Here is a 26,987-nt window from a genome sequence, read left to right on the forward strand (position 1 = left end):
ATGATAAATTCTCGACTTATGAACAAAAATTCATAAATTAGAGTTTGGAAAAAAAAATTAGAGTTTGCCTGATTTTACTGTCCACTATCGAGAGTGTCCGCTAACGGGAAGTGAAATATATTAAAGCTCTATTCCACGGGACCGGGATCAGAAAAGTATTAGTTAACGGGAGGTGTCCGCTAACAGGGAGTGTCTGTTAAGGGAGGTTCCAATGTGATGATAAAAATTTTTTTATACTATCGTACTCCAATATATTGATACTACATATGTAGAAATTATCATGTCTCATATCATATCATATATCATATAGTATGATTTATCATGTTTACCAACGACGCGACGCTTGGGTGTTATGCATAATCGACGGTAAAAGTGATAAATTTAGATAAAATTATCAAACTAATCTAAATGTTTGGTAAGTATGCATAGTAACCAGTTATTATGTATAATATACCAAATTTATCTCATTTACCGAACATCACTGCAACTATCGTGATTTTTTTAATATTATTTTTTCATGACTGTTAAAGTTGACGAAGAAATTTTTTTGAATGATGTTGATGCAGTCAAACTCGGTTATGACGACATCAAAGATTCTGTGAAATTATATCGTATAACCGAGTCGTCACAATATCATTGTGTCATCAGTTGCATCAATATCATTGCGTGTCTATATGAAAACTTAATTTGGGACTTATCCTGCTGGTTGTTGCAATGGAATGGTCGCTATAACGTGGGGTTCATTTTCATATTGTTTAAGGTTGCGATTAATGTCCAGCATCTCAAATTGAAGGTCCCGGCTTGATTACGGCCCAGCCGAAGATTACCCTCGCATCCAAGATGAAGACCGATGGAAACTTAACTTAGGGGAGAGTGGGGGTAGTGGCGAAATACTTTAAGGAAATCTGAAATTACTCAATTACTTGTGATAGTTCATTAACAAATTTACTGTAGGATGATATACCGGTTCATATTACCGACTAAAAAACCACAAAGCATTTTACTTTATAGTTAAAGTTTTCATATAGAATAGTCTCTGCACCACTCTGAGTGTGTCCACCCACAACACCAACGACACCAGAGAGTTCTTTGTTTCTTACCGAATTCACCACAGATAAGACAAATGTCGTTTGGGTTAGACACCCCCCTCTTTTGAAGTGCCAGGAGGTTAGATCGACGTCGTCTAACTGGTCGTCATTACGTAATGGTTTATCAATATTATCTTCATCTTCCGAATGGAAGGCCCGTTTCATAAACACGAGTGATGGAAAATAAACGAGGAAAAAATTTAAACAGTGAATCACACACTCGGGGCTCGGCTTGACTTATGTCAGAGACCTTTCGTTGGGAAACGTTGCGGCAGTATTCACCGACCGCTTGTTAAACTCTGTCGGTGAATACGGCCGTAAGTCGTTCGTTCTGTCACCCACACGCTGATTCACTGACAAATTCGTTCATTCTATCACTCATTCACTAGGTAGCTCACTCTGTCACTAACTTACTCACTAGGTATCTCAGTCTATCACTCACTTACTCACTAGGTATCTCAGTCTATTACTCACTAGGTCTCTCAGTCTATTACTCACTAGGTCTCTCAGTCTATTACTCACTAGGTCTCTCAGTCTATTACTCATTAGGTCTCTCAGTCTATCACTCACTCTCGAGGTCGTTCGCTTTGTCACTCGCTTGCTCATTCACCAACTCACAGATCGTTCACTCACTCTTGCTCATTCACTCACTGGGTCACTCGCTCTGTCACTCACTTACTCACTAAGTCGCTCAATCTGTCACTCTTACTAACTTACTGGGTCCCACACTATGCCACTCATTCACTCACTAAATAACAACTCTGTCACTCACTCAATTACCACTCTGTCACTCACTCAATTACCACTCTATCACTCACTCAATTACCACTCTGTCACTCACTCAATTACCACTCTGTCATTCACGCAGTCACCACTCTGTCAATCATTGACTCACTCAGTCATTGCTCGCTCAATCACTAGCCAACTCACTCGCGTGGAACTTTTGTCGGTGAATTTTCTTAGTGATGAATTGCACAGCAGTGAATTTTCCGGCGGTAAATTTTCCGTAAATCGTAGCATTGATGACGTTCACTACGCAAAACATGAAATATCCCATGAAAACATGGCTCGATTGAATGATTGAAAATGATCAAGCAATGCACAAAGCAACAAGTTAGAGGCTCATTTCAGTTTTTATTAGTAATTTGAATTTAAAATTCAGACATGGATAGGCCTACCCAGTACACACAAAATTAAAGTTAAATTTGAATATTTGTTACGAAATTTCAATGTTATATTTACCGTTTTTTTAATGCCGGTATTTACCATTTTGTTCTTTTCCAATGCTCAGGTCTCGTCAATCAATCGCGTTCTGAGGAACTTGGCGGCCCAAAAAGAGCAGCAGCAACAACATCATCAGCTGACCGTTCCCGGCCCGGAATCCGTGTACGACAAGTTGCGCATATTGAATGGCCAGCCGTGGCCGTGGTACGCAACGAGTGCGACGCATCTGCCCGGCGGGGTGCCTCACGGGGCTTCCCCGGCGGGACTGTCGGCGGCCGCAGCAGCTGCAGCGGCTGCAACGGGAGGCCTGATACCTTCTGTGGCTGCGACGGCTGGGCTCAGTGTCTGCAACGGGACCGAGGATGTCAGCAGTAAAAAAGGTAACTGTTCACATATTCTTTATATTTAAATGAAACAAATCAACGAATTTGATCAAAGGTTTGAAATCACAAAATGGATTCCTGGACAGAAGAGTGACTAAAATATCACACTTATTCATCTTCAAGATAATTGACTGATCAATATGCCATACAAAAACCACAGTAAATACATAAGTAGACGATGCTGATTCGATATCCCTTGAAAATCCTTGAGGCACACATACCTTCTACGATAGTTCAGTGCTCATTATTTATTACACACCAATGCAATGTCCTGATTTCATTAGAATTAATCATACTCACATTTTTACATCTTTGTACCATTGGCTGTTGGACTCTGAACGTCTAGTTGGGGAAAATTTCAGCTCGGGACCCGCGTTGCCCCCACTTGCCATTATAGGCTTGCCCGCAGTTTCATAGTTTTTGTATTCGGTCACTTGCCAGAGAAAATGCATACCATGAAAGAATGCATGAAATACTAAGATTTCAAGACGTTGACAAAGCTGAGGCCCCCCTAATAAAGGAGAGCGTACTCATTATCCTCCATCTTTGAATAAAAATTTAGTTTGCCGTTATAAGTGATTGCTATAAATCATTGTGCCGCTATAAATCATTGAAAAGATCAGAACTGGGAAAAACGATCGACTAGAGCACAGTTTCTCAAACTTATGGTTCCATCAACCCCCGTCCTTCAAAAAATTTCTCTTCTCATCGCCTTCCAACTCAAGCCAACCCATAGGATCCTATACAAAATCCAAAGCTTCTACCACCCCAATGGACCATTACAAGGTTCCCCAGGGGGTGATACTACCCACTTTGGGAAACAAAGGACTAGAGCATACTTTCTAAAACTTTCTAGTTCCATTGCCCCCTTCTTCAAGAATTTTTTCCCCCATCGCCCCCAACTCAAGCGAACCCATAGAATCATATGCTATACTCGTAGCTTCTATCACCCCCATCCGGGAGTGATATTGCCCATTTTGAGAAACACTGGGCTAGAGCGATAATACTTACATCACACTTTTGCTCAAATATGGGAAAGAGTCAGCTTGAGGTGTGAAGAAGCTCGATACGTGGTCCAAGCACGTGATCTTTATCTTACTTGTTGAGTGGCCGAATGCGCAAGGCAAATGATAATCAGACACTACCATGAAGGGATATGGACTGTATTTAGTTCATGAGTGACATTCATCAGCGTTTTAATTTGATGGAAAGTCATTGCTCACCGCGGTGTTGACGAAATCACACAGTTTATCTTAGATTTGTTGGCAGGGAAGAGCATTCAATCGAAACTCTTTTGTGTCCCACAGATAGTGATTTTAAGACGAGCCTAAGGAAACGTTTCCTCTAATTTTACCTACGCAGAGGTGATTTTTCTGTGTGCGGCAACGAGCGTTGTCATATACGCTAATGGTGAATTTCGGGATTTTCCGTGCACGCTCGCAGCTTCCCGTAAGTGGACACAATCGGACGTCGAATAAATGCTTTTCCCTTCCCGCAAAACAATGATTTTCATTGCTATAGGAAGCTATGGGTGAACACACACCATTCTCATCCCTATTTTTGCTAGATACAATCGAAAATCAAACGAATACTCTACCCTGCCCGCATAACAAGGACTTCCATTGCTTCAAGAAGCTCCAGCTGGCCACCACTCAGCTGGACGCATTTGGGGGTCGTACGAATGCTGTTTCCTTCGCACAAAACAAGGAATTCCACGGCTCCATAGACACCACTCGTATCTTTGCCGTTGCTGGACACAATCGGGTGTCAAACGATTGCCGTTTCCTGGCTGTAAAACGAGGACTTCCATTTCTCCAAGAAGCTCTACAGCTGGACACCATTATTATCGCTTCCGTTGTTGGAGACAATCGAATGCTGATCCCTTCCCGTAAAACAAGGGCATACATTTCTCCAGCTGAACACCACACATTATTTTCTTTCCCGCTGATCAACACAATCGGGAGATTGTTGTCCCCTGCCCGCACAATTTGGACTAACTTTTGAATCTCATTGAAACTACATGGTCAGCAAACACTTCATCATCATCACACTGTGTAACTCTTTCGAACAATGCCTCTCCCTTCCCTCAGGGTAGTTGAATCCGTACCCCGTTATGGATGGTACTTATTTATCCGCGTTTTAAATTTCGTCATATTTCGTGTGATTGGTTTTTTACTGTATGAGGAGATGGTGAAGCGAAAAGAGCTGATCAGAACAGAAATCTCGCGCCATCGGAAAATATTTCAAATTCAGCTTCCATTTCGAAAAAAAAAAGACGGAGAAACTCATCCACACAGAAAAACACGAATCTCCGAGTGAATCCCTCGGACAAAAGCATCGAAATCCAAAGGTACCGGCATAGCATGAATAACAATACAAGAAAACTTAGTGTTAATCGCGCCTACAATAGCGGCACCTTGAGGGGCGAGGGAAATAATATCTTAAAAAAAAAGGAAGGCCGAAAAAGATTCGACCAGACAACCACGTAAGATAAGAAAGGTAAGGAGAGAGAGACAGAGAGAGAAGAAAAAAAAAATCGATGAAAATGAATCGTGGAAAACGATATTTGGTCTCGAGAATATAATACGGGGAGAGGTGAAATGCCCAAGTCACAAGGAAGGAATACTACATAAGAAGAGGAGGAGGAAGGGAGATGAAGGGGATCTCTCTCTTAGGACCCTCTCTCCCCCTTCAACTACTTGCTTGAGTGCCCATCAATACACACAGAAAACACTCTTCAAAGGGAGTCCGAAGCAGCTGTTGATGGCAAAGAATCGCCGAAGAATGTAATTACCACTGCATAAGGATTTTTTTTTTTAAAAGGGAAGGAGACGCGGAACACATACACCTCAGTGTGTGTGTGTGTATATCCAATTCCCTCCTTCTTATTTTGGCGCGAATCACCGACTGGAAATAATTTCGCCAATGGGCTGTAGGAGACTGTGGTTATTCCTGATGAACTTATACCATGGCGGATTTTTTTTTTCTCTTCTATCCTGCCATCACAACGTATAAGATTTATGCCATCTTGGTTATATATATCCGAGGGACATTTTTTTTTTCTTATGGGACTTAACATATCCATGTCATGTTGAGCGTGAAGACTTCATCGTGATAGGTGTGTTAGGGGATAACACGCACACGAGGACAAAGGAATGTTCGAGGCGGTGCATTAAGGGATCGCTTTCGTCAGGTTCTTATATCTTATTTTATCCGTGGGTACGCGAACCATTCTTAACTATTCCTCACGTTGATCCATGGCCTAGGTAAGCATCGTAAGGCGGCTTTTTTTTTATCCTCCGAGGCCCTGTTTCTGACGACGCGAATTGGAGTATTGGAAATTCCTGATCGAGGAAAATGTATGGTGACCATCAAGAAGATCATGTACGTACCCACAGAGTAATAATACTATAGTAATAATACTTATTTATATCTTAAGTCTATGTACGTACCAGATGCTTATCGTTCTTTTACCGAATAGACGGATAACAGAAAAGCTTGTTTACCGGAATTTTTTAGATATGCACCGTGTGTAGTTTCCACAAGATCTTACAAGTGTCGAATGTCTGCTTTTGCGGAGATATCATTATAGGGTAGTGTTTTTCAACTTTTTTATGCTTGTGGGGCCTTGAAAATGATTCCGATGTTCCCAGGAGCTCTTTGAAACAATACAAAATATGTCCTAAAATTCGAAATATCTTGGTGATATTCTAAACCAGCGTTTCTCAACCTATGGTCCGCGACGATGGCATAATCGACGATGGTCACAGGCTGACGATAATTCGATTCTAACGGAATGAAAAATTAATCATTTGTTGTAATTAATAATATTGATATGGATTCAAATAAAAATTGTACCTTCATATTTATATTCACCATACATCATCAAAGAAAATGCTGGAAACTGCGATTCTAAATACGGTATATCACTAATTGTAGTAAAAAGTTGCAATTTATGAAAAGTTGGCTAATTACTACAAAAATGGGTGACGGGTGGGGGAAATAAAGGGCTGCTACAAATCGAAGCAAAGAAAAAATTATTTGACGAAAAAAAACCCATTCGAACGAAGAGATGGCAATTTGGTGTCTCAAGGAATACTTGGAACAGTTTGATTTCCTAAGGAATTCTTGGATAATTTGGTGTTCTAAGGAACCCTTGAAACAATTTAGTGTCCCAAGGAAACATTGAAGCAATTTGGTGTCCCAAGGAAACATTGAAGCAATTTGGTGTCCCAAGCAAATATTGAAGCAATTTGGTGTCCCAAGGAAACATTGAAGCAATTTGGTGTCCCAAGGAAACATTGAAGCAATTTGGTGTCCCAAGGAAACATTGAAGCAATTTGGTGTCCTAATTTCCATATCTTGAAGCATTTGGGAATGCTAAGAAATCCTTGAAACAGTATGGTGTCCTAAAGCAGTGGTTCTCAACTTTTTGAAGCTCGCGGAGGTTGATTTCTTTTTGTGATTGGATGACCCGGCCACACACGTGACTAACGGGTAATAAATGAAAACAAAATTAAATGGCGAAAAAAGTAATGGCGTCCTAAAGTATCCTTGAAGCAGTTTGGTATCCGAAAGAATCATTGAAGGAATTTGGTATAAGAGGGAAACATTGAAGCAATTTGGTGTCCGAAGGAAACATTGAAGCAATTTGATATCTTGAGGAAACTGTAGATAATTGGTGTCCCAAAAAAGAAACACCGAAGCAGTTTTGTGTCCGACGGAATTCTGAAAGAAATTTCGTGCCCCAAGCAATTCTTGAAGCAGTTTGGTGTCCTGAGGACTAACTTTTGCGATCCTCTATATGCCTGTTATGTCTGTGTTATACGAGGCATAAAAAAGCCGTCCAATGAGATGGGCTTACCGGCATCGCATAAGGAATGTTCAAATTATACAGAAGTACAGCTATGACATCGTATTTAGACAACATGTGCAGCTTCACGGGTGCTCAAAATTCAGGGGGACAGCTAATTTTCAGTCCAGAAAAGTTTTTGTACCTCGTTAAAGTTCGATTGGGCAGGGAAGCGTGAAATATATAATTGCACAAAAGCGTAAGAGACCCCATAAACACTGGCCAGTACTGTGCATACATACCCTTCATAATGAAAGGCAACAAGAATCAATACAGGGTTGCTCGAAATGAAAGGACTCACAATAGGTTTTGAGCTATAATGCTCAATAAATGAGAATGAGTTCAGCTTGTTGAATCGTGTACGTGTCCTACATAATCCATTTTAAGGTGACCATTCATTTCACCAGCCATTTTAAGGTGATTAAACGCGAAGTACGGTCTTTAAACGATACAGTGTACGCCGCGGTAAACAGGAAACGTCGGAAAGTACCACCTTTGTACGCAGTCTCACACATGTACAGTATATATCTCTACTTATAACTATATAATTCTTCAATATCGAGGTTGTATGTTTATGGAGGCCATGAATGAAGTGGGGTCCCCACATCCCACGCATAAAAGAGCAACCGAAATTCGTGTATGCATGGGCTTAAGTACGTACAGGTCTCATGTTTACCATTTTGTGTGCACCCTATAATCCTCGAAAGTGAGCGTGAGAGAACAACCTTATTTACGGTAAACAGGTTTAAAAGGGGTATTCGGTGCAACTTATTTTCGCACGGAGATATAGGCTACTATTCACCACAGTACGACAAGTTTCTCACATACACAGGTAGATGTAATTTCTCTGCCAAATTCATGATACAAGACACATATATCTGTATCTTCTATAGCAGAAGGGGTCCTTCTAACTTCTTCGCTCAATATCAGAAGAAGAGCACCCTTATATAGCGATTCTCATACAAGACCGTGTTGAAGTACTTAGCATTCGCAGTGCTCGCATAGTACAGCGCTTTTATAGATGCCTGTTTTATTTTATAGACAGGACAATGAACGGAAATTTCCGAATCAGACCGAAAATGCGTACTGCACTGCCAAGAGCAGAGCAATGGCTTTCTCTAAGAAAGGTTTACGAAGAAGGTGGTGTAACAAGGGCAGGCAAAGGCTTTATAATATTTAATAACTTACCGTTGGGGGTCGTTAATTGTAACACATTTGACACGTTTGAAAATTAGTATGATTAACGTAGTGGGATAAATCGAGATGATATCCATGTTTAGAATGGTGGCGACCATAATCTTTTTTCATGTGCAGTGTATTATATAGCGTTAATTAGTAGTTTTTCTATCGTGATAACTGCTTTTATATTGGGTTGCTGCATTTTTGTTATTCCGTATACACCCATCCTTCGGGAACGCTTCGATACCTTTCTGAGATGGGAAACGGGATGTGTCCGGTCCTTCAATGTTCAATGTATTTTGGTTATATTTGACATCCATATTTTTTTTTATGGGCATCTTTTTTTCAGCCACCTCGTCGGGAAATTTGCTTGTTGTGGCCTTTGTATTTGTATTATGTATCGGGAAGGGTGATTTAGTGTGTGTAAAAAAGCTTACGATGAATGTACGACCCGTAATTTTTACTTGCTAGAACAATTATCTTCCATTTTATTTCTGGTATTTGGGATCGCCCCCCCCCCATTCGGGTCTGAATAAAATGGGGTTTTCAAAGATAATCCAAGGGGAAAAAAATGGTTGTCAAAGCGTAGTTTTCAGCAAATTATCTAAGGAATCTTTCAATTAGTTTAAGAAAAGATGGTCTAAGAAAAAATTAATTTCAGAAGGTGGCCCCAAAAAATAGGTGGTTTTCAGAATGTGATCTAAAGAGGTTTTTGAAAGGTGGTCTAAGGTAGTTTCATGGTTTTCAAAAATGGTTTTCGAAAGGTAGTCTATGAAGAGAGATGGTTTTCAAAAAAAAGTCTAAGAAAAGTAGTTATGGACAGGTTGCTTTCAAAAGGTGGTCCAAGGTAGATGGTTCGGAAGGTACTCGCGGAAAAGGTAATCTCAGAAAAAGTGATTTATTCCAATGATGGTCTTAGATCCATCGACAGCCCCCAACAAACTAGGGGGCGGGGTACAAGGAATGTGTTTCAGAGCAAAGAAGACATTAAAATGACAATGAAGCAACTGACTATGACATTCACAGGGGTCCTTGGTTCACTCGGTGTTCGAATGAGGAGTAGTCAGAAAAATGCTAATTGAAAAACACTGGGAAAGAACAATTCCAAATATTACATCCAGAAGCGGGATCTTGTTCGGGACCTCCTAGGCAGGAGCCTAAGTATGATCGACCTGTGTAGGGGTGGGATGTATGCTCAGCGAAATTGTTCCTGAGAATTTTTGTGTTACCACAGCTTTCAAAAAGACTTAATTAATTTCTAAATTAACAGAAACTGATTACTGATTATGATACACAGTAAAATAATTTTCATTCGATATTTTAATTATATTTTACAGAGATATTTAAAAGTCTCTGGGACTACCTGTGCCCACGCGTGTGTGCCCATTTACTCTCAGACCGCTTTATTTATAGAGTATTCTCTCAGGTCTGAGCGCTAGAACCATGTTCGAGCGGAGAATCTGATTTCAAGTCACTTGACTTGTAAATGCCAATTCATTTCGTTGTCCTACGAAATTCCATGGCATTTTTCTGCCTGACCGACCACTAGTTCTCGAAACCGAAATGGTCAGGAGACTTTCCTCTATTGTATTGCAGTTAAATACAGCCTTTTCACTGTATATAACTGGACATATATCACTCAACTCTCGTAGTACTACTGTGCCAACACCTTTTAGATATTCAGTGAAAAAGTAACCACATAGTGTTCATAGTCAGTACAAACTATCGCTGCTGTCAGCCATTGTCCGGACGAAACAATCTTGGACAACAATCATTGTTATTCCCCCTTTTCCCCTTACTCTTTATCAAGGGAAGTATTGAAAGCACGGCCATTCAATGCAAGATACAAGTGAGAAGTTGGATGGCATGAGTCCATCAATGGTCAATGCCTGAATCCTAAAAATGACGTCCACAATCTATTTTCCCATTTGTTCTGATGTTAAGTTTTAAGTTGAAGATAGAGGACGTTGTTGATGCACGAAACCTGACTAGCCCTTAATTCCCCCCCCACCCAAATCGATAGGATTTTATACATACATACATTTTTAAATAATAGATTGCTTAGTTAATTAATTCAATAACAGAGCAAGAGACATCTAGTGACGCTATTTTGAGGTAGAAGATTTATTGTCATTTCGAATTTTTGAGGCTAATATGGCATCATCGATGATACCGAAATTGCAAAATGTCAATTGAACATATCTTACAAATGAAACTGCTCTTATATATTTATTTCAATTTTGGTTCATTAATATTAAAGTTAAATTTATATGGATAATTTCATTCAAAACTATATATCGTTAGTTCATTAAATTTTCGAAACTTTCAAGATGAGTCGTACTCTCAAGATGAGGATACGACGGTACTGTTATGGTAGCATTAAAATGATCGGGTAAGACATAATTTGAATAATCAAATTTGAGGTCATGGGCCATATTAGTTGACTTTGAGGGAGGCATTCAGGCTGAGCGTGGGTGGGTTTAAATAATTTAGTCATGGCCCCCACATCCTGGTGGAGCAGGGCCCCTAGGCTGGGATCTTTTGCGGGCGCCCTCTCAGACTTTTCACGGGTCCTTCTATAGTTAATTTATAACGTGAAAATGCAAAAAATTATGAGAACTGTCCCGCCCTTGTGAGAGCTATGAATTTAGGGTTCATTTTGGGACATCAAATAGGTGAAACTCATCATAATCTTTCTTGAACCAATGTATCGTGATAGCATTTGGAGGTTCTACCGTGAAGTGAAGATTATAAGACATTGTCCAAGTTAAAGTCCAGAAATTTGACACGAATTAGGTCGCCTATATTGACTTTAGGAGGTCCATCCACACCTACAGAGAATAGAGAGGCAAATTCACAAAACGGAACATTCAGGTGGTAAATTGATAGGGTTCAAAGGTTTGTATCAGCTTGTCAGAGATTAAGGGGTTTGGCATTGATTTGGAAGGGTAAAAAAAACAAACGAACAAAATCCACACTAGCATGTTACTCACACGCTCGCAGTATCTGTCAATCATGTGCAATGTGAGGCGAGGCTCACCACGTACAGGAAATCTTTTGTCGCGTTCGAATGCCATTGTGATCTGATCACTAATCAGCCGGTAGTTTACTGGTAACAATGGCCGAACAGTTGAGAAGATTATCTTGTTTCAGATGAGATGACATTCACTGTCAGAGCCCCGCCCAGTTGATAGTAGGGGCCGGGGACCCCCTTGGTGGACAGCTTTGGAAGCTTTTCACAATGCTCTGATCTCATTCAGTAACTCACTTACTACGAGTGCGTACTACTACTACTAGAAGACACGTGTTCTATGAATGAAGGCTCTGCCTAAAGGGATGGTTGACGTTTGTGGGAACGTATAAACCAGAGGTTCCTTACCCTTTTCAGCCGTGACCCAAAGTCAACAACATGATGAAATTAGTGACGAATCGGTCTATTTTCAGTTTGAAAATTCTTATTAAATTTTTCTGATAAACAAAATGTTTATTATGCGAAATTGGTGAAATATGTATCTTAACAGAGAGGTAATTATCAAATAAATTTTCATTAATTTCAGAATAATTTTCCATTAATTTTAGAATAATTTTCCATTAATTTTAGAATAATTTTCCATTAGTTTTAGAATAATTTTTCATCAATTCTGAAATCGTGTTGTTCTTTCATCAATGTCAATTTCTCAAGAGGTCCCCAAATATATCTCGGTCTCATCCCAGGTCACTAAGACGTGAACAGGCCGTTAAGACGCCCCTTAAACCAGTGACACAACAAATGTATTTACAGTCGGATTCTTGTAAGTGGATTCGTACGACCCATTTTAGGAGCCCCTGTGACCTAAGTTTGGATTGCGACTTCCTTAGCATATAATCACTTGTCTATCCACACACATTCTCTCAGGTCTCTTGGAACAAGGGTGCTCGACCTTTTGGAGAGTGCGGGCCCACTTCATTTGTTGTTTGTCCCAGTAACTACTCGTCATGGCATATTAGCAAGGCAGAGACTAGTAGGAACGGACTGTAATTAGCACTCTCAAGAAAACTTGAAAAAAAAAGAAGAGTATTGCAATATAAAAATGACAGGGCAAGATAGGACTTGATCCGTAAAATATAGGAAGCACGACCTTCACTCCACAAATATTTCTCCACTCCTGCCAAATTGCCAAGACCAAGCATGGTCCTATGCTTAATAAGCATTACTGAAAACAAAATTATATACGACCAATCTTGGAAACCCTTGCTTGCGACCCCGAGCTTGGGGTTAAGAATTCCTGCCATAGCCGATCACTCTGAAACTTGGGGAAAATCTTGAAGAAAACCGGGTTACTTACTGCTCTCTAAGATCGATTACTTAGCAACGGAGAATTGCTCATACAAGAGACACCTAGTGGTCTTATCTTGAAGTTTTTCATTATTCGGATTTTTAAATCAAAATTGGCAATTTATAAATTAATAATAATTTTTCATTAATATAAAAGAAAAATGTTTACGTACATTGAAAAAGTATGATAGTCAAACACATATATTCGAACTGATTGATTTGTTTTAAATATATTTTAATGAACGACTTTTTTTGTCTTCATTAATCTTAATCAAGGCAATAAGTATCAAGTGCATTTCGTTCAATAATAGCCTGTTTTAAGCAGGCAATTTAGGAATCTATGACATAAGATTCTCTATCGCCAACGACGGAGGAAATTACGGTACTATGTGCTCGGTGCTTTGAATCAACGGCAATTGAGGCTACTTTATTCTCAAAGCTGTATCAATTCTCAACATGGTATTATTTATTCCCAAAAAAATTAATGACCTAAAATCAAATTTACAATCAGTCAGTCTCAGTTTATATCCTGTGTAAAACGATAGGGAACCGCGGACGCTACAAAATTTTTAGAACATTTGATGAAGATGTTTGCGAAGTGTTTCACACAATATACTGTGATATAGCCACAGCTGTGAAAGCCATGAGAATATATTTTCTGAATTTGAGGGATTTTTCCAATGAATTTTTATACAGGGTGAAAATTCAAGTCGGTTTCACATCAAATAACTAGTAAACCGAGGGCTACAGAAATAAAGCATTCTTTCTATAGCAAAAGAATACTTTCAATTAGGAAAAGAATTTAAAAATTGTGCCCATCTTAGATGTGTCATTTATTTTACTATTGGTATACGGGGTGAATATAACTAACTTCCTCGTACCGTAAATAACTGGCAAGCCGATGATGATGCTAGAAGCATACTTCCAATTAGAAAAAGGTATTCAAATAACTTGTATATTTCACGTATATCATTCATGTTGTAAAGGATTGTATATTACTGAAATGAAAATTTAACTCCTTATACAGTCCTGTGTGCCCTAAATCCCAATTAGAGAGTTGCTGTCCTATTTCTCCTGATGCCAGCTTAAAAAAAAATTTCCCACGTTTCTAAGAGCAATATTCAATGAGATATTCGAATTCGAAAATTGGAGGAAAGTTGAAAAAATTTATTTTAATTACTATTCAACCCCTTGAAACAAGAATGACACATCTGTACTATACGTTATTAGGAAACTTTTTCTAAGTATACCTCTAGGCAGGACCGTCTTAAGAGCATCATGGGCCCCCGGGCCCAATGATTTTTCTGAGGTCCTACCAGGCAAATTTTCGAAAATCTCAACCAGACCCCATTTTGTTATTTAAAAAGTTGTTTTAGCTACTTGTTAATTCTTTATTTTCACACTGCATTTACTGTTCCTACTATCGCATGGGTCCACCCTGGTACGAACCGGGGGCGTCAAGAGGAAAGGGGCCTCACAAAAATGAGTTTCGGTTGAAATTTACGAGAATTTTCCAAGTAGGGCTCTCAAAAACATCACTTGGCCCGGGTGCCCATGATGCTTTTAAGACGGCCCTGCGTGCTATATATATATATCTACTATATACGTCATTCATATTGCAAGGGCTGTATGGTTATCAAAATAAAAATAAAAAGAACGCTTTTTCTACGGAGATCCTGTGCTCAAAAACCCAATTAGAAAGTTATTGCCCTGTCTCGCGTAAGGTATTAAAAAAAAACAAAAAAAAAAAAAACAACATTCGCTGAGATAATTGAATCCGAAAATCTGAGAAAAGTTGGGAAAGAACAGCATAATTTGGGAAAGAAAAGCGTTGTCTATTACTTAATGCTTTACTTTCCCACCTTTTTTTCTCCCGACTAAGTTTGTGCAACCCTCTCTTTAGAATTGTAGATAAAGTTGAAAAAAAAAAAATTCTATAATATCTTTGCAATGATAGTTGCTATAATTACTGTCAGTTTGAATATTCAAATGTATTGCTTGCGTGTTTGTCCTTTCAGGTGACAGACATCACAAAGGTCTTAATTTAGGTTTTTCCATTTATAATTATAAAATTTGAAGAATCGTTAGAATTTTTCAATTTTTTTTATGGAATTTTTCGCGCCACACGTACGCGATCCTCTCCCGCACACCGGTTGAAAAACGCTGAAACAGCACATTAATTTGGCGACGGAATTTTTGTAACAAAGAAACTTTTTTGAGCATCTTTCGCGCATTCATTGGGACAGAGGAGAATTTTTAATTTTTCGGTAGTAACCGAATCTAATGAAGATATACGTACATTGCTGAAGCCTCTTTCTTATGTAATTTTGAATGTTGCAGGTAGCATCAACGAAGCGACATCTGACGGTAACTCCGAGCACAACTCCAGCACGGACGAGGACTCGCAGATGCGGATGCGACTCAAACGTAAGCTCCAGCGTAATCGCACGTCCTTTGCCAACGACCAGATCGACGCCCTCGAAAAAGGTAACGCCCTCAGCGCCCTCTGTCGTTCTTCACACTTCTGAGTTATTTTTTTTCTCCCGAATCATATATTTATAGTTTTATTTTTAGTCCTTATTTATTTATTCGTTTTAAGCATGAAATTCGATTAGTTATTATTTTTAAAGTGAGGGGGGCCATTGACTTTCCACGTAGTTCATACACGCTTAACCCATGACCACGCGGGCTAAATGTGGCCCCCGGAGTCATCTGTGACCCGCGACGAGTAATGAAACATCTCGGGGGGGGGGGGCACGAATGGCTATCAAATCACTTTAGTTTCTCGTGGCACACTTTCACATCACCAGAGTGATTCGCTGCATATTTCCATATAACTCAAGTGGCTCGCGACACGTTTTCAAACCAATAGATTGGCCCGCACTCCGCCAAAATGTTGAGCACCTTTGAGCGCTACCGTAGGGCAATCTTGTTTGGAAGCACCGTAAGGGTGGATTCACATCTACAGACACTCACCGTGTCGTGTCAGACACGGCAAACATTCTTTAACATAAAACTAATGAACGTATTCATATCTATCGTATCGTGGCTGCGCAGGCGCAGACAGACATTTTTATGTTTATGAATGGTTGCCGTGTCTGACACGACACGGTGAGTGTCTGTAGATGTGAATCCATCCTAATGCTCCCTGAAGTCGACAAGTTGCAATTTTTCCGTGACTCTGAATTTCTGCTCAAGACACCATTCACTTGTGACTCTCTGTCCAAGCTATTATTTACCTGTGATTTCCTACCCAAGAGACACCCATTTAATAGTGACTTTCAGTCACAGCTATGACTCTCTCTGCCAAAGAAACCCTTTTCTCGCAACTCTCAGTGCAAGTTTTATGCATGTAATTATTTACCAGTGACTGCCAGCTAACGACAGTTTATCCGTGACTTTCCTGTCAGGTAATTTTCGTGCGGGTGAATATGAGTTCAACAAACTATTTACCCCTGACCAGCCAGAGACCATTTACTAGTAACTCTCGGCCCGAGCGACCATTTAGCCGTCTTTCACATCAAGATACCATTTATCTGCGACTCTCAAGGACACCCCCCACCCCCCCCCAGACAATTTTCATATAACTTCAGCCCAAGACACTATTTACCAGCGACTGAAGTTCAAGAAGTAATTTACCCGTGACTCTTAGCAGCAAAGACTATTTACTGGTTACTTAGTGACCCCTCAGCCAAAAAAAACCCTTTATCCGTGATTCTCAGAGAAAAAGAGAGAGTGAGACCCGTGAGAGAGAGATTCCTTCCCATAGAATTTGCTCAGCTCTTGACTCAGCCCAAGAAATCGACCATAGTCCCGGTGGATCATCCTGCGATGATTTACAGCCAGCTACCTCTTACAGAGGTGAACCATAACGGAAAACGAAAAGCATTTAGCAGTGGCTCACAGCCCAAGAAATTATTTACCTGTCACTTGACTGCAGAGACGATTTATCCGTGACTCGGCCGCAGAGACTGATCCTGAGCCCAAGAAGTCCTTTATCAAACCCACTAATGGCCGGTCATAACCCCAGTGGGTCATCCTGCGATGATTTACAGTCAGATTCCTCCCACAGAAGTGACGGAAAATGAAAACTGTTTACCCGTGACGCCCAAGAAATTATTTACCAGTCACTTGGCTGCAGAGACGATTTACCCGTGACTTGGCTGTAGACTATTTTACCCGTGATTTGGTGATTCTCAGCCCAAGAAATCCAACCAACCAATGACCGATTACAGTCCCTGTGGATCATTCTTTTTAAAACCGGCTACCTCTTATAGAGGTGACCCATGACGAAAAATAAACACCATTTACCCGTGATTCTTAGCCAGAGATTATTTTTACCCGTAACTCTTAACCCTAGCAACCGTTTATTTACCAATGAATCTCGGTCCTGGTGATCATACCCGTGGCTCCATTATCCCCTCTCACGGTAATCTACCTGCTGCTCCCTTTTCCTAGTGATTTGTATACCCATGATCCCATTGCTCCAACTGTTCATTTACCCGAGACGCTTCCCAGTTCCAGAAAAACCGTGCAAGCAGTCAGGTGGAGTATGATTCCTACTAATCACTTTATTATATTGGTGCATATCGATATGCTCATCTCGGTGCCCTTGACAAAGTTTGGTGACTATCCTAGGAAACGTAACGCAAATTTTTTGAACCCCGATAAATGAATGAATTCCCGAGGAGGAGGGAATCCACACTCACCGAAAGTTTCCAAAATACGTGGATGGTCAATTATCGAATATCGATTATAAGTTCCGTTGCATGACCGATTATCGTTTTTAATTTATAAATATCCAATGACGCTTATTTTGGTTATGTTTTTTGGTCATTTTTTTATTACCGCTGAGGGTGTTCCTGTATTTCATTATATATCGATCTGTACAATTCTCTTTTACGCTTTATATATGGCGCATGAAAAGGGGGGAAATACGTGTCCATACATGTGATTTTGGTGCGCAATGTAGTCGATTTTCTTGATCAAAAACGTAGTTTTTCTGTATTTTCTAGAATTCGAGAGGACGCACTACCCTGATGTCTTCACGAGAGAAAGGTTAGCCGAGAAGATATCCCTACCAGAGGCTCGGATACAGGTAACGATAATTTTGGCAGTCACTGTACATGCTCTCCCCTTCCCAAGCGTATTTTTCCCGAAGCTTTTTCTGAGTCAGATTTTGGTTCTCTGCACAGGTTTGGTTCTCGAATCGGCGTGCCAAATGGCGGAGAGAAGAGAAACTCCGCAACCAGCGCAGGGCTGCGGACCAGGTCTCGTCGACGACGGTGTCTGCACCCACACCTGGTCGATTACCCCTGAACGGGACGTTCCCTAATACCATGTACCAGCCGATGGGTCCCATGGCCGACTCGTACGGGTAAGTTCATCCATAAAATTTTTTTACCCGTTGGGCGTGTTATTGCTTGAAATTGGAATGAGTGTTGTTGATTTGGTGTTTTTTTTTATGTATTTCAGGATGGCACCGGTGTCGGGGATGACACCGAGTTCGTGTCTGCAGCAGAGGGACGCCTCTGGATACCCGTACATGCTGCACGACACCCTCGCCTTGGGAGCGTATTCGAGGGCGTCTTGTACACCTGTACAGCCAGTCAATTCGCACTCGTCTTATTCAGTGAGCGGTGCTAGTCCGCACGGAGCTGGTGAGTGTACTATCATGTTACTTATGTTAGGTCCGAAACTAGACTGGGGCAACCGGGATACTACCCCCAACGCTCCGAGCTGAAAGAGGCCCCCAATAAAATTTACACTCATTTTGCATAATAATAACCCTTTCGAGGGAGGGAGCAAGAAAAAAATCTGCCCCAGGGGCCCCGAGAAGGCACACTATTGCCCTGACTCATGTTGCTCATTTTCATACATGAGTTTCAGTTAATGACACTGAGCTGGAAAGCGTGCCGTCTTCGGTTGCTTATTCGTCGAAGGGGAAAATCAATCGACAACAGTTCGTCATTACGTGTATTCTTGAGAGAGCGAATGACTGAATTTTGCCATCGATGAGAATTTTCTTTTCAGTAAATTTTCTCGCGGCTAATTTTTCCCAAAGAAATTTCCTGCCAGCGAATTTCTCTGTCAATGAAGTTTCTTATTAGTAAATTTTACTACTGGTGAATTTTCCTGTCGATGAATTTCTTTGTCTGGGAATTTGCCTGACGGTGAATATCACCGTGAATGAATTTATTTTCTTGTCAGTAAATTTTCCTTCAGCTGTCTTTCCCTGTCGATGAATTTTCGTCTTATTAAATTTGTTGCGGCTGAATTTTACTGAAGAAATTTTCTACCAGAGAGAGAATTTCTCTGTTAGTAAATTTCTCCATTATATTGAATTTTCTTGTTTGTAAATTTTCCTGTAAACGAATTTCTTTGCCTGCGAATTTTTCTGTTGGAAAATTTTCTTGTCGGTGAGTTTCCCCTTGGATGCATTTTCATGTCAGTAAATTGTCCTGCTACTGAATTTCTCCGTTAACAAAATTTTCTTGTTTGTAAATTTTCCTGCCGACGAATTTCCTTATCAGCATATTTTGATGAGGGTAAATTTTCCCTTTGGTGAATGTTTCTATCAGCAAATCTTACGGGTGAATTTTCTTGTCGATGAAATTTTTTGCGGGTGGATTCTCTGTAGACGAAATTTTCTGTTAGTTCATTTTCCTGTGATTGAATCTTCCATTGATAAATTTTCCTTTCGGCTTCTTCTGTCTGAATTTTCCTGATTCTGTGACAAATTCCTGAATTTTCTTTTGAATTATTTTAGGATTACCTTAATTGATTGAGGATACAATGATATCGAGTCTTGCGTTTTCTGTATCAATTTAGAATCCCTGGAATATTTTCCTAAGCCTCATGGGAGCATGAAGACAATTTAATTTTAATTTTTAAGTATTAATTTATAAAACTACATTTTCAAGTTGAACCATGACTATCATTGAAATAGACTGTGTGTACAGTGGTTTTTTTTTCTTTTTCATTTTTCACTTCGACAGGTGTGATATCTCCAGGAGTGACCGTCCCAGTCCAGGTACCAGGACAGACACCCGACATCCCAGTCACCAGCAACTACTGGCCCAGGCTCCAGTGACATAGGGAGATCAGTGGTCATGAGAAATGGTCACCTGCATACTCCTCCTCGACGGCTAACGAAAACGCCTCGATGTTAGTTGACAACTTCCGACACGCGGCGGGCGAGAACCACCAGTACCATCACCTGCACCCGTTCTTGATGCACCTCGTCACGAGCGGCATGGACAAGACGCCGACGCAGTGGGCAGTTCAGCAGCAGCAACAACACCAACAACATCAGCAGCAGCAGCAGCAACAACAACAACAACAGCAGCACCAGGCCGAACCCGTTAACGACGAAACCGCCGTCAAAGTCAAAGGAGAAAATCACTGAAGACCAAATGCTATTGGACGATAATTATAGGATTAAAATACAATTTGAAACATTTGACACCCACACATAAAATTTTGATTGAATCGATTCAACACTTAATTAATCGATTAAAAGCATCATTTTAACTTGTATTGATTCAAACAATTTTCTTGATGAATTTTTTCTCGCAATTATACAGAGCACCAAAACTGTCGTCTCAATGTAATGTCCAGTACAGCCCTCCAAGAACAAGAATGGACTCGGTGACGTGACTCTGGTCAGGCTTTTTATTTATGGGTAAAGCGGTCTTCAAAACCGGTTTAGCAACTATAAATCAAGTTTGGCGTCTTTAGCGGTATTTTGGCGATAAAATATGAACTTCTTGGAAACAAAATCTGAAATTCAGCCAAGACGGCGTATTAGCAATCTTCTTTTTGAAGACTTCTCCATTTCCTCTTCCTTTGATTCTTCTTTCCAGGTCCATTCCAAAGTCGGATTCACGGTTTTGCCGCCGGTGGGCTGCAAACATTTTGTCCCGTTCTAGTCTAATTTTCTTGACCATCATTCTTCGAATTTTCCGCCCTAGGCCCATTTAGCCCCTGACCCTGGAAATACGCTTCTGCGTCGAAGCCACTTTTTTTGTTTACTCCTATGCATGAAAAATTTCTTGGTTATTTTTAGTCACCCTTTTGGTCGTCCACTGACCTGTATCCTCGATGTCTAGTTCTCCCCATGCTCACACTCACATACTCTATGTCACTCTTTTGGCTGCTCACTGATGTAGTCGTACTATGAGTCCACTTTGATTATTAGCATGCTTAAACACTTTTGTTTGCTCACATACTTGGACACTGTTGTGGCATATCATATGCTGGCGTATACGATCTGGGTCACTCTTTTCGTTATTCACATGCTTGTATACCTACTCTCTTGGCCACTCTTTTGGTCGTTCACTGACTTGGTTCCTCACTCTCTAGGTCATTATTTTGATCATTCACATGACCGCATGCTGTTCAGGTCACTCACATGCTTGAACAGGCTCTGGGTCACTCTTTTGGACGCTCATCAACCTGGTCCTTCCTTCATTCTCTGGGTCAAGCTTTGGATCACTCCATACTCTTCTTTTTTTCTTCTGGTCGCTTACATGCGTGCGCCCTTTCTTGGTCATTCTTTCCATCACCCACTCTCTCTCCGGGCAGAGGTGGACTTATGGTTTTACCGCCTGTGATCCATAAAACCTTTGCTGCCCTTCTCTCTCTCTCATTCTATTAATTATCTTCGCCATTTATTCCTTAAATTTGCCACCCCTTTGAACTTGCCGCCCTGGGCTATTGCCCGGTAAGCACCCCCCCCCCGCTAATGTAAATACGCTTCTGGTCCATTCTTGTTGTTGGAGAGCTATCTCTGATGCCATTTAAAGACTAGTCACGTGATGGTTTTTAGCACAATGAATAAAAAAGATAGAGAGAGAGAGAGTTATATATACTAGTCGATTCGATTATACGTCACAATAGTCGCAGGGTATGCTAAGGAGGTACCAAAGAATGTAAACAATGCCAAGATTGTCTCAAATAAAGCGCCACAATTAATCGATATTATTTGATAGAAAATTACTTTAATAACCTAATTTTTTCCATACGCTTCAGGATCAGGAGGATGCTCCCTCCCCTGAGGGGAGAGGATGACAAAGCTCAACCCTAGGGACCCCGGGATAAATCTTACGTTCTTTTTATACCACAAATTTACGACGGGAGGGAGTCTGGACAGGGCCGTCTTAAGAGTATCATGGCCCCCAGGCCAGTTGATTTTTCTGAGGCCCTACCAAACAACTTCTCGAAAATTTCAACCAGATCTCATTTTTGTGAGGCCCCTCTTTGCTTGAAGCCCCCGGGCCGTGCCCGGGTGGGTCCATGCCTTAAAACGGCACTGAGTCTGGAGGATCCCACTTTTAGGGCTTCAATCTGGGGGGGGGGGCTGGTCCAAAAGTAACGGAAAAGGGCTACAGAAGTTATATAAATCATGGTGCTATTGAATTAGCCAATATGTGGGTTTCGATAATTATGATACGGGAAAGGATCTTGTACTAAAAAATGGAATTTTTTCGAAAGATAAAAATTACCGACCAGTAGAGGGCACTAAAGAGGTGCTAGGAAATCAAAAAAAAAATGTCCTAATTACCCCATTAAAATTAATCTCATACACGTCTTTTCTATAAGCATAATCCGCGTTAGGCCCCCTCTGTCGGTGAATTTTTAAACTAATTGCTTTTCTTATCACTCGTTCCCAACATATTTTTTAGTGCAAAAGTATTTTTTGCACATCAAAATTATTTAACTAAATGCTAATTTTGTCTCATCTCCCCCCCCCTCCAATCTTGCCATAGGATCCTATACTAAAACTACAGCTTCTACCTCCTCCCTGGACAATTCCATTTCCCCCCCCCCCCCCGGGGGCAATATTGCCTACTTTGGGAAACACTGGTTTAGACGGCCTTGTTTACAAGAGTGATCAGGTTAGAGTCCTGTTAGACTCTCCCTTGTGGACCATGATTTATTTCATTAATAGAAAACATGTACTTGACTTTCATCCGCGTCCCCTTCAGAATATCCTGGGACCCATGGTTCAAAATCACCATTTAGAAAATTTCACTTGAATGAGAATACACATGCGTCGTCTTAACACGCGGTCGGGGGGGGGGTGGGACTCAGTTACATGAAGGGCATGAGGCCTCCACGGGAACGAGATCTGCCACTACAATTTATGAGAATAAACTATGTAAATTAGGAGATTGGGCCTCAGGCATGGCCCCGACATCTTCAGGTGAAAACTTTAATGGGGGGTCTCTTCATAAAAGAAATTCATAATGTAAAAAACTATAAAAATGTAAGGTTTATCCCTAGGCCGATTAGGCTAGAGCCCTTCCAGCCTTGTAGTGGGGGGGGGGGGGCATGATGGGCATCTACTAAATTTGGTGAAAAATATTCTAATGAAGCTTCATAAAGACGAATATCAATCAGTGCATCTCATTATTCAAAAGCTTAAAAAGACAAATAATAATTAAATTAATTAATCAAAAAATAACTTTTCGAATTAATTAATCAAAAAATCGATTTTTTGTTAGAACGCCTGTGCCTAAGGACAGAAGCTTATTTTTTACAAAAAAAAAAAAATGAAGAAATATGTGAAAAAATAATCGCATTGTAAATAATGGGGGGGGGGGGAGGGAAATGTTCGAATAATGAATGAAAAAGAGTGGAAAAAAATAATAATAATGAAATAATCATTAACAGTGTAATAATGTATATAGATATCCATCCGTGAAACATTATCTCGACATTCGTTACAACGTATTCGTCTCCTTGTTTTCCTGTAATAATGATGATAATAATAATGAATTTTTTTTGTTGTAATTATTTCTAATGAGTCATTTTTTATGTGTAATGAAAGCTTTCTTTGAATATGAGCCAAAAAACGTAAAACGTAAATCATAATGTACATATAGATAAAAATGTGTCTATAAATATATTATATATATACATATGGGGTTTTTTTTTTCTTTTTTAATGAAAGAATGTGCCAATGAAAAATCCATTTTTTTGGAATTAATAAATGTGAAAAATATCAATTTTGTGACTTTTTTTGACAATTTTATTTCTTGTATTAGTAGTTTTCAAAACACGGTCGAACCTCGTTATAGCGCTACCAAGGGGTTTTCAACCCATGGCTCGCGGCCAAATGTGGCCTTCCGAGCTTTTTGCAGTGGCCCGCCGAAAATTTTTAGAAAATAGCTATTTTGCATAGAAAAATGTCGAAAACACAATTCGTTTAAGAGCTCTGTGGCCACTGGAATCAGTACTGCTGTATTTAAGAAGTCGAGATACTTTCCAGATTTAATAGTAATGCATTGTGCATTTCGTACATTAAAAGGGCCCGTCATAACCCTGGTCAAGGGACCCGGAGCCAAAACAGCTTTTGAGGCCTATGATTCCATGTAGGCTACATGTTTCGAGAGGCTAAATTCGGCACCCAAAAGGTACACATAATTACAGAATTTACAGATATGCTAAAAATAAAACCTTAATGAAAGAAATAATTTTAGAATTATTAAAAAAAAATGTTTTCATAATTGATAAAATCTATAAATAATAAATGAAGAAATAGTTACTGAATTACTGAAAAGAATAACTGTGTGTGTGCAGAACTAATGATAGAAATAATTTCAGAATTATTGAGAGAAGATTCAGAAATTTGTCAAGAGCAATTTTCAGAATTGTTAAGAGCAATTTTCTCTCTCAGAATTGTTAATAGTAATTTTTCGAGTTGTTAATAGCAATTTTTCAAGTTGTTAATAGCAATTTTTCAAATTGTTAATAGCATTTTTCTGGAACTGTTAATAGCATTTTTCTGGAACTGTTAATAGCAATTTTCAGGATTGTTGAGAGCAATTTTCTGAATTGTTAAGAGCAATTTTCAGAAACGTTAACGGCAATTTTCTCAGAATCGTTAAGGGCAATTTCCTCAGAATTATTGATAGCAATTTTCTCCGAATTGTTCATAGCATTTTTCGGAATTGTTGGTAGCAATTTTCAGAATTGTTAAGAGCAATTTTCAGAATTGTTAAGAGCAATTTTCTCGGAATTGTTAATAGAAATTTTCGAAAATTTTAAGAACAATTTTTAGAATTGTTAATAGAAATTTTCGAAAATATTAAGAACAATTTTTAGAATTGTTAAGGGCAATTTTCTCAGAATTATTTGCAGCAAATTCCTCCGAATTGTTCATATCATTTTTCGGAATTGTCGGTACCGATTTTCAAGATTTTGAACAGCAATTTCGAGGATTGTTGAGCGTAATTTTCAGGATCATTGAGAGCAATTTTCAGGATCATTGACAGCAATTTCAGGATCATTGAGAGCAATTTTCAGAATTGTTAAGAGCAATTTTCAGAATTGTTAAGAGCAATTTTCTCAGAATTGTTAAGAGCAATTTTCAGAATTGTTAAGAGCAATTTTCTCAGAATTGTTAAGAGCAATTTTCTCAGAATTATTAATAGCAATTTTCTTCGAATTGTTCATAGCATTTTTTGGAATTTTTGGTAGCAATTTTCAGGATTATTGAGAGCAATTTTCAGGATCATTGAGAGCATTTTTCAGAATTGTAGAGCAATTTTTTCCGAGTTGTTAAAAGTAATAATTTATGAAAAATAGTTAGAATTTTTGAAAGAAATAATTTTATAATAGATGGAAAGTTTTGAAATGAATAAAAAAATAATTTCGGAATTATCGGACGAATTTCAGATTTTATAAAACAAATAATTAAAAATAATTAACTAATGAATTAATTAATCAATCAAAGAATCAAAGGAAGTTATTTCAAATAAATTTCAAATTTAATGAAAGAAATGAATTCAGAGAGTAAATTAAAGCGTTCAATAATTCGTGGGGAACCCTGCTTAATAATCGAGAATACCGCGGTATGACTTGATGGCCCCGCGGGCTTCTTGGATAGTTTTATTTAGCACGCAATGTCTGAAAGGCTGAAGACCCCTACACCAACCTACTTAATGATAAAAACTTTATGTCAACGAATTTTTTATACATAGATTCATAATACGATATAACACTAAATTCGTTATAGCACCATAATTCAGCAAAATTCTGTCGAATTCCGTTATTGCACCCTGATTTAGCGCCAAGATTAGAGCCAGAAATTTCGTGTGAATGAATTTTCCATATAACGGGAATTTCAGTCATCTGATATATCGCCAAATTCATTATGGTGATGGAATTTGCAAAATAGAAGCAAACCTCGTTATAGCGCCAACCCACTTGCGGGGGAACTAGAAATTTTCTGCAAACAAATTTTCTATGCATAGTGGGCATTTTTATACATAATTTTCTATACATACATCAGTAATCCGATTTAACACTAAATTCGTTATAGCTCCATAATTCAGCAAAATTCTGTCGAATTCCGTTATTGCAACCCGATTTAGCGCCAACCTGATTAGAGCCAGAATTTTTCTGTGAAAGAATTTTTCATACATATGGATTACAACGGGGTTCAAAGTGATTCGATATAACGCCAAATTGATTATTACGCTGGAAATCTGCAAAATACTGTCGAGTATCGATATAGCGGCTCCGATATATCGCCAACACGACCAGAGCTAGAAATTCCCTGTGAATGAATTTTCCATACAACTGGATTGACAGTAATCTGATATATCACCAAATTCATTTATGGTGACGGAATTCTGCAAAATAGAATCAAATCTCGTTAATTGAACCTCATAATCAAACCTCAGGACAAAGAACTTGGAGTTAGAAATTTCCTGTAAACGAATTTTATATACATATGGACTCAGTAATCAGATATAACGCTAAATTCATTATAGCCCCATAATTCAGCAAAATTCTGTCGAATTCCGTTATTGCGACCCCGATTTAGCGCCAACCCGATTACAGCCAGAATTTTTCTCTGAACGAATTTTTCATAAATGTACATAAGGATTACAACGGGGTTCAAAGTGATCAGATATAACGCTGAATCGATTATG

General features: G+C 39.4%; 1 protein-coding gene across 3 annotated transcripts in view; it reads left to right on the plus strand.

The window, feature by feature from the left end:
- The window catches only part of toy (paired box 6 protein twin of eyeless), a 58,845-nt gene extending 38,711 nt beyond the window's left edge, over nt 1-20,134 (plus strand). For 2 of the 3 annotated variants that reach the window (XM_089234858.1, XM_089234859.1), the window contains exons 4-9: nt 2,380-2,692; nt 15,382-15,528; nt 18,057-18,139; nt 18,237-18,418; nt 18,517-18,701; nt 20,040-20,134. In XM_089234858.1, coding sequence (XP_089090984.1) covers nt 2,380-2,692; nt 15,382-15,528; nt 18,057-18,139; nt 18,237-18,418; nt 18,517-18,701; nt 20,040-20,134 — 1,005 coding nt within the window. The remainder of the gene's footprint in view (nt 1-2,379; nt 2,693-15,381; nt 15,529-18,056; nt 18,140-18,236; nt 18,419-18,516; nt 18,702-20,039) is intronic. The other variant, XM_089234860.1, reaches the window with a different exon arrangement.
- The last annotated feature ends 6,853 nt before the right edge of the window (nt 20,135-26,987 follow it).

This window comes from Pholcus phalangioides, unplaced genomic scaffold (assembly GCF_987345545.1).
Source record: "Pholcus phalangioides strain wild (caught in Gottingen) unplaced genomic scaffold, Ppha-v1.0 ptg000008l_1, whole genome shotgun sequence".
Classification (NCBI taxonomy): domain Eukaryota; kingdom Metazoa; phylum Arthropoda; class Arachnida; order Araneae; family Pholcidae; genus Pholcus; species Pholcus phalangioides.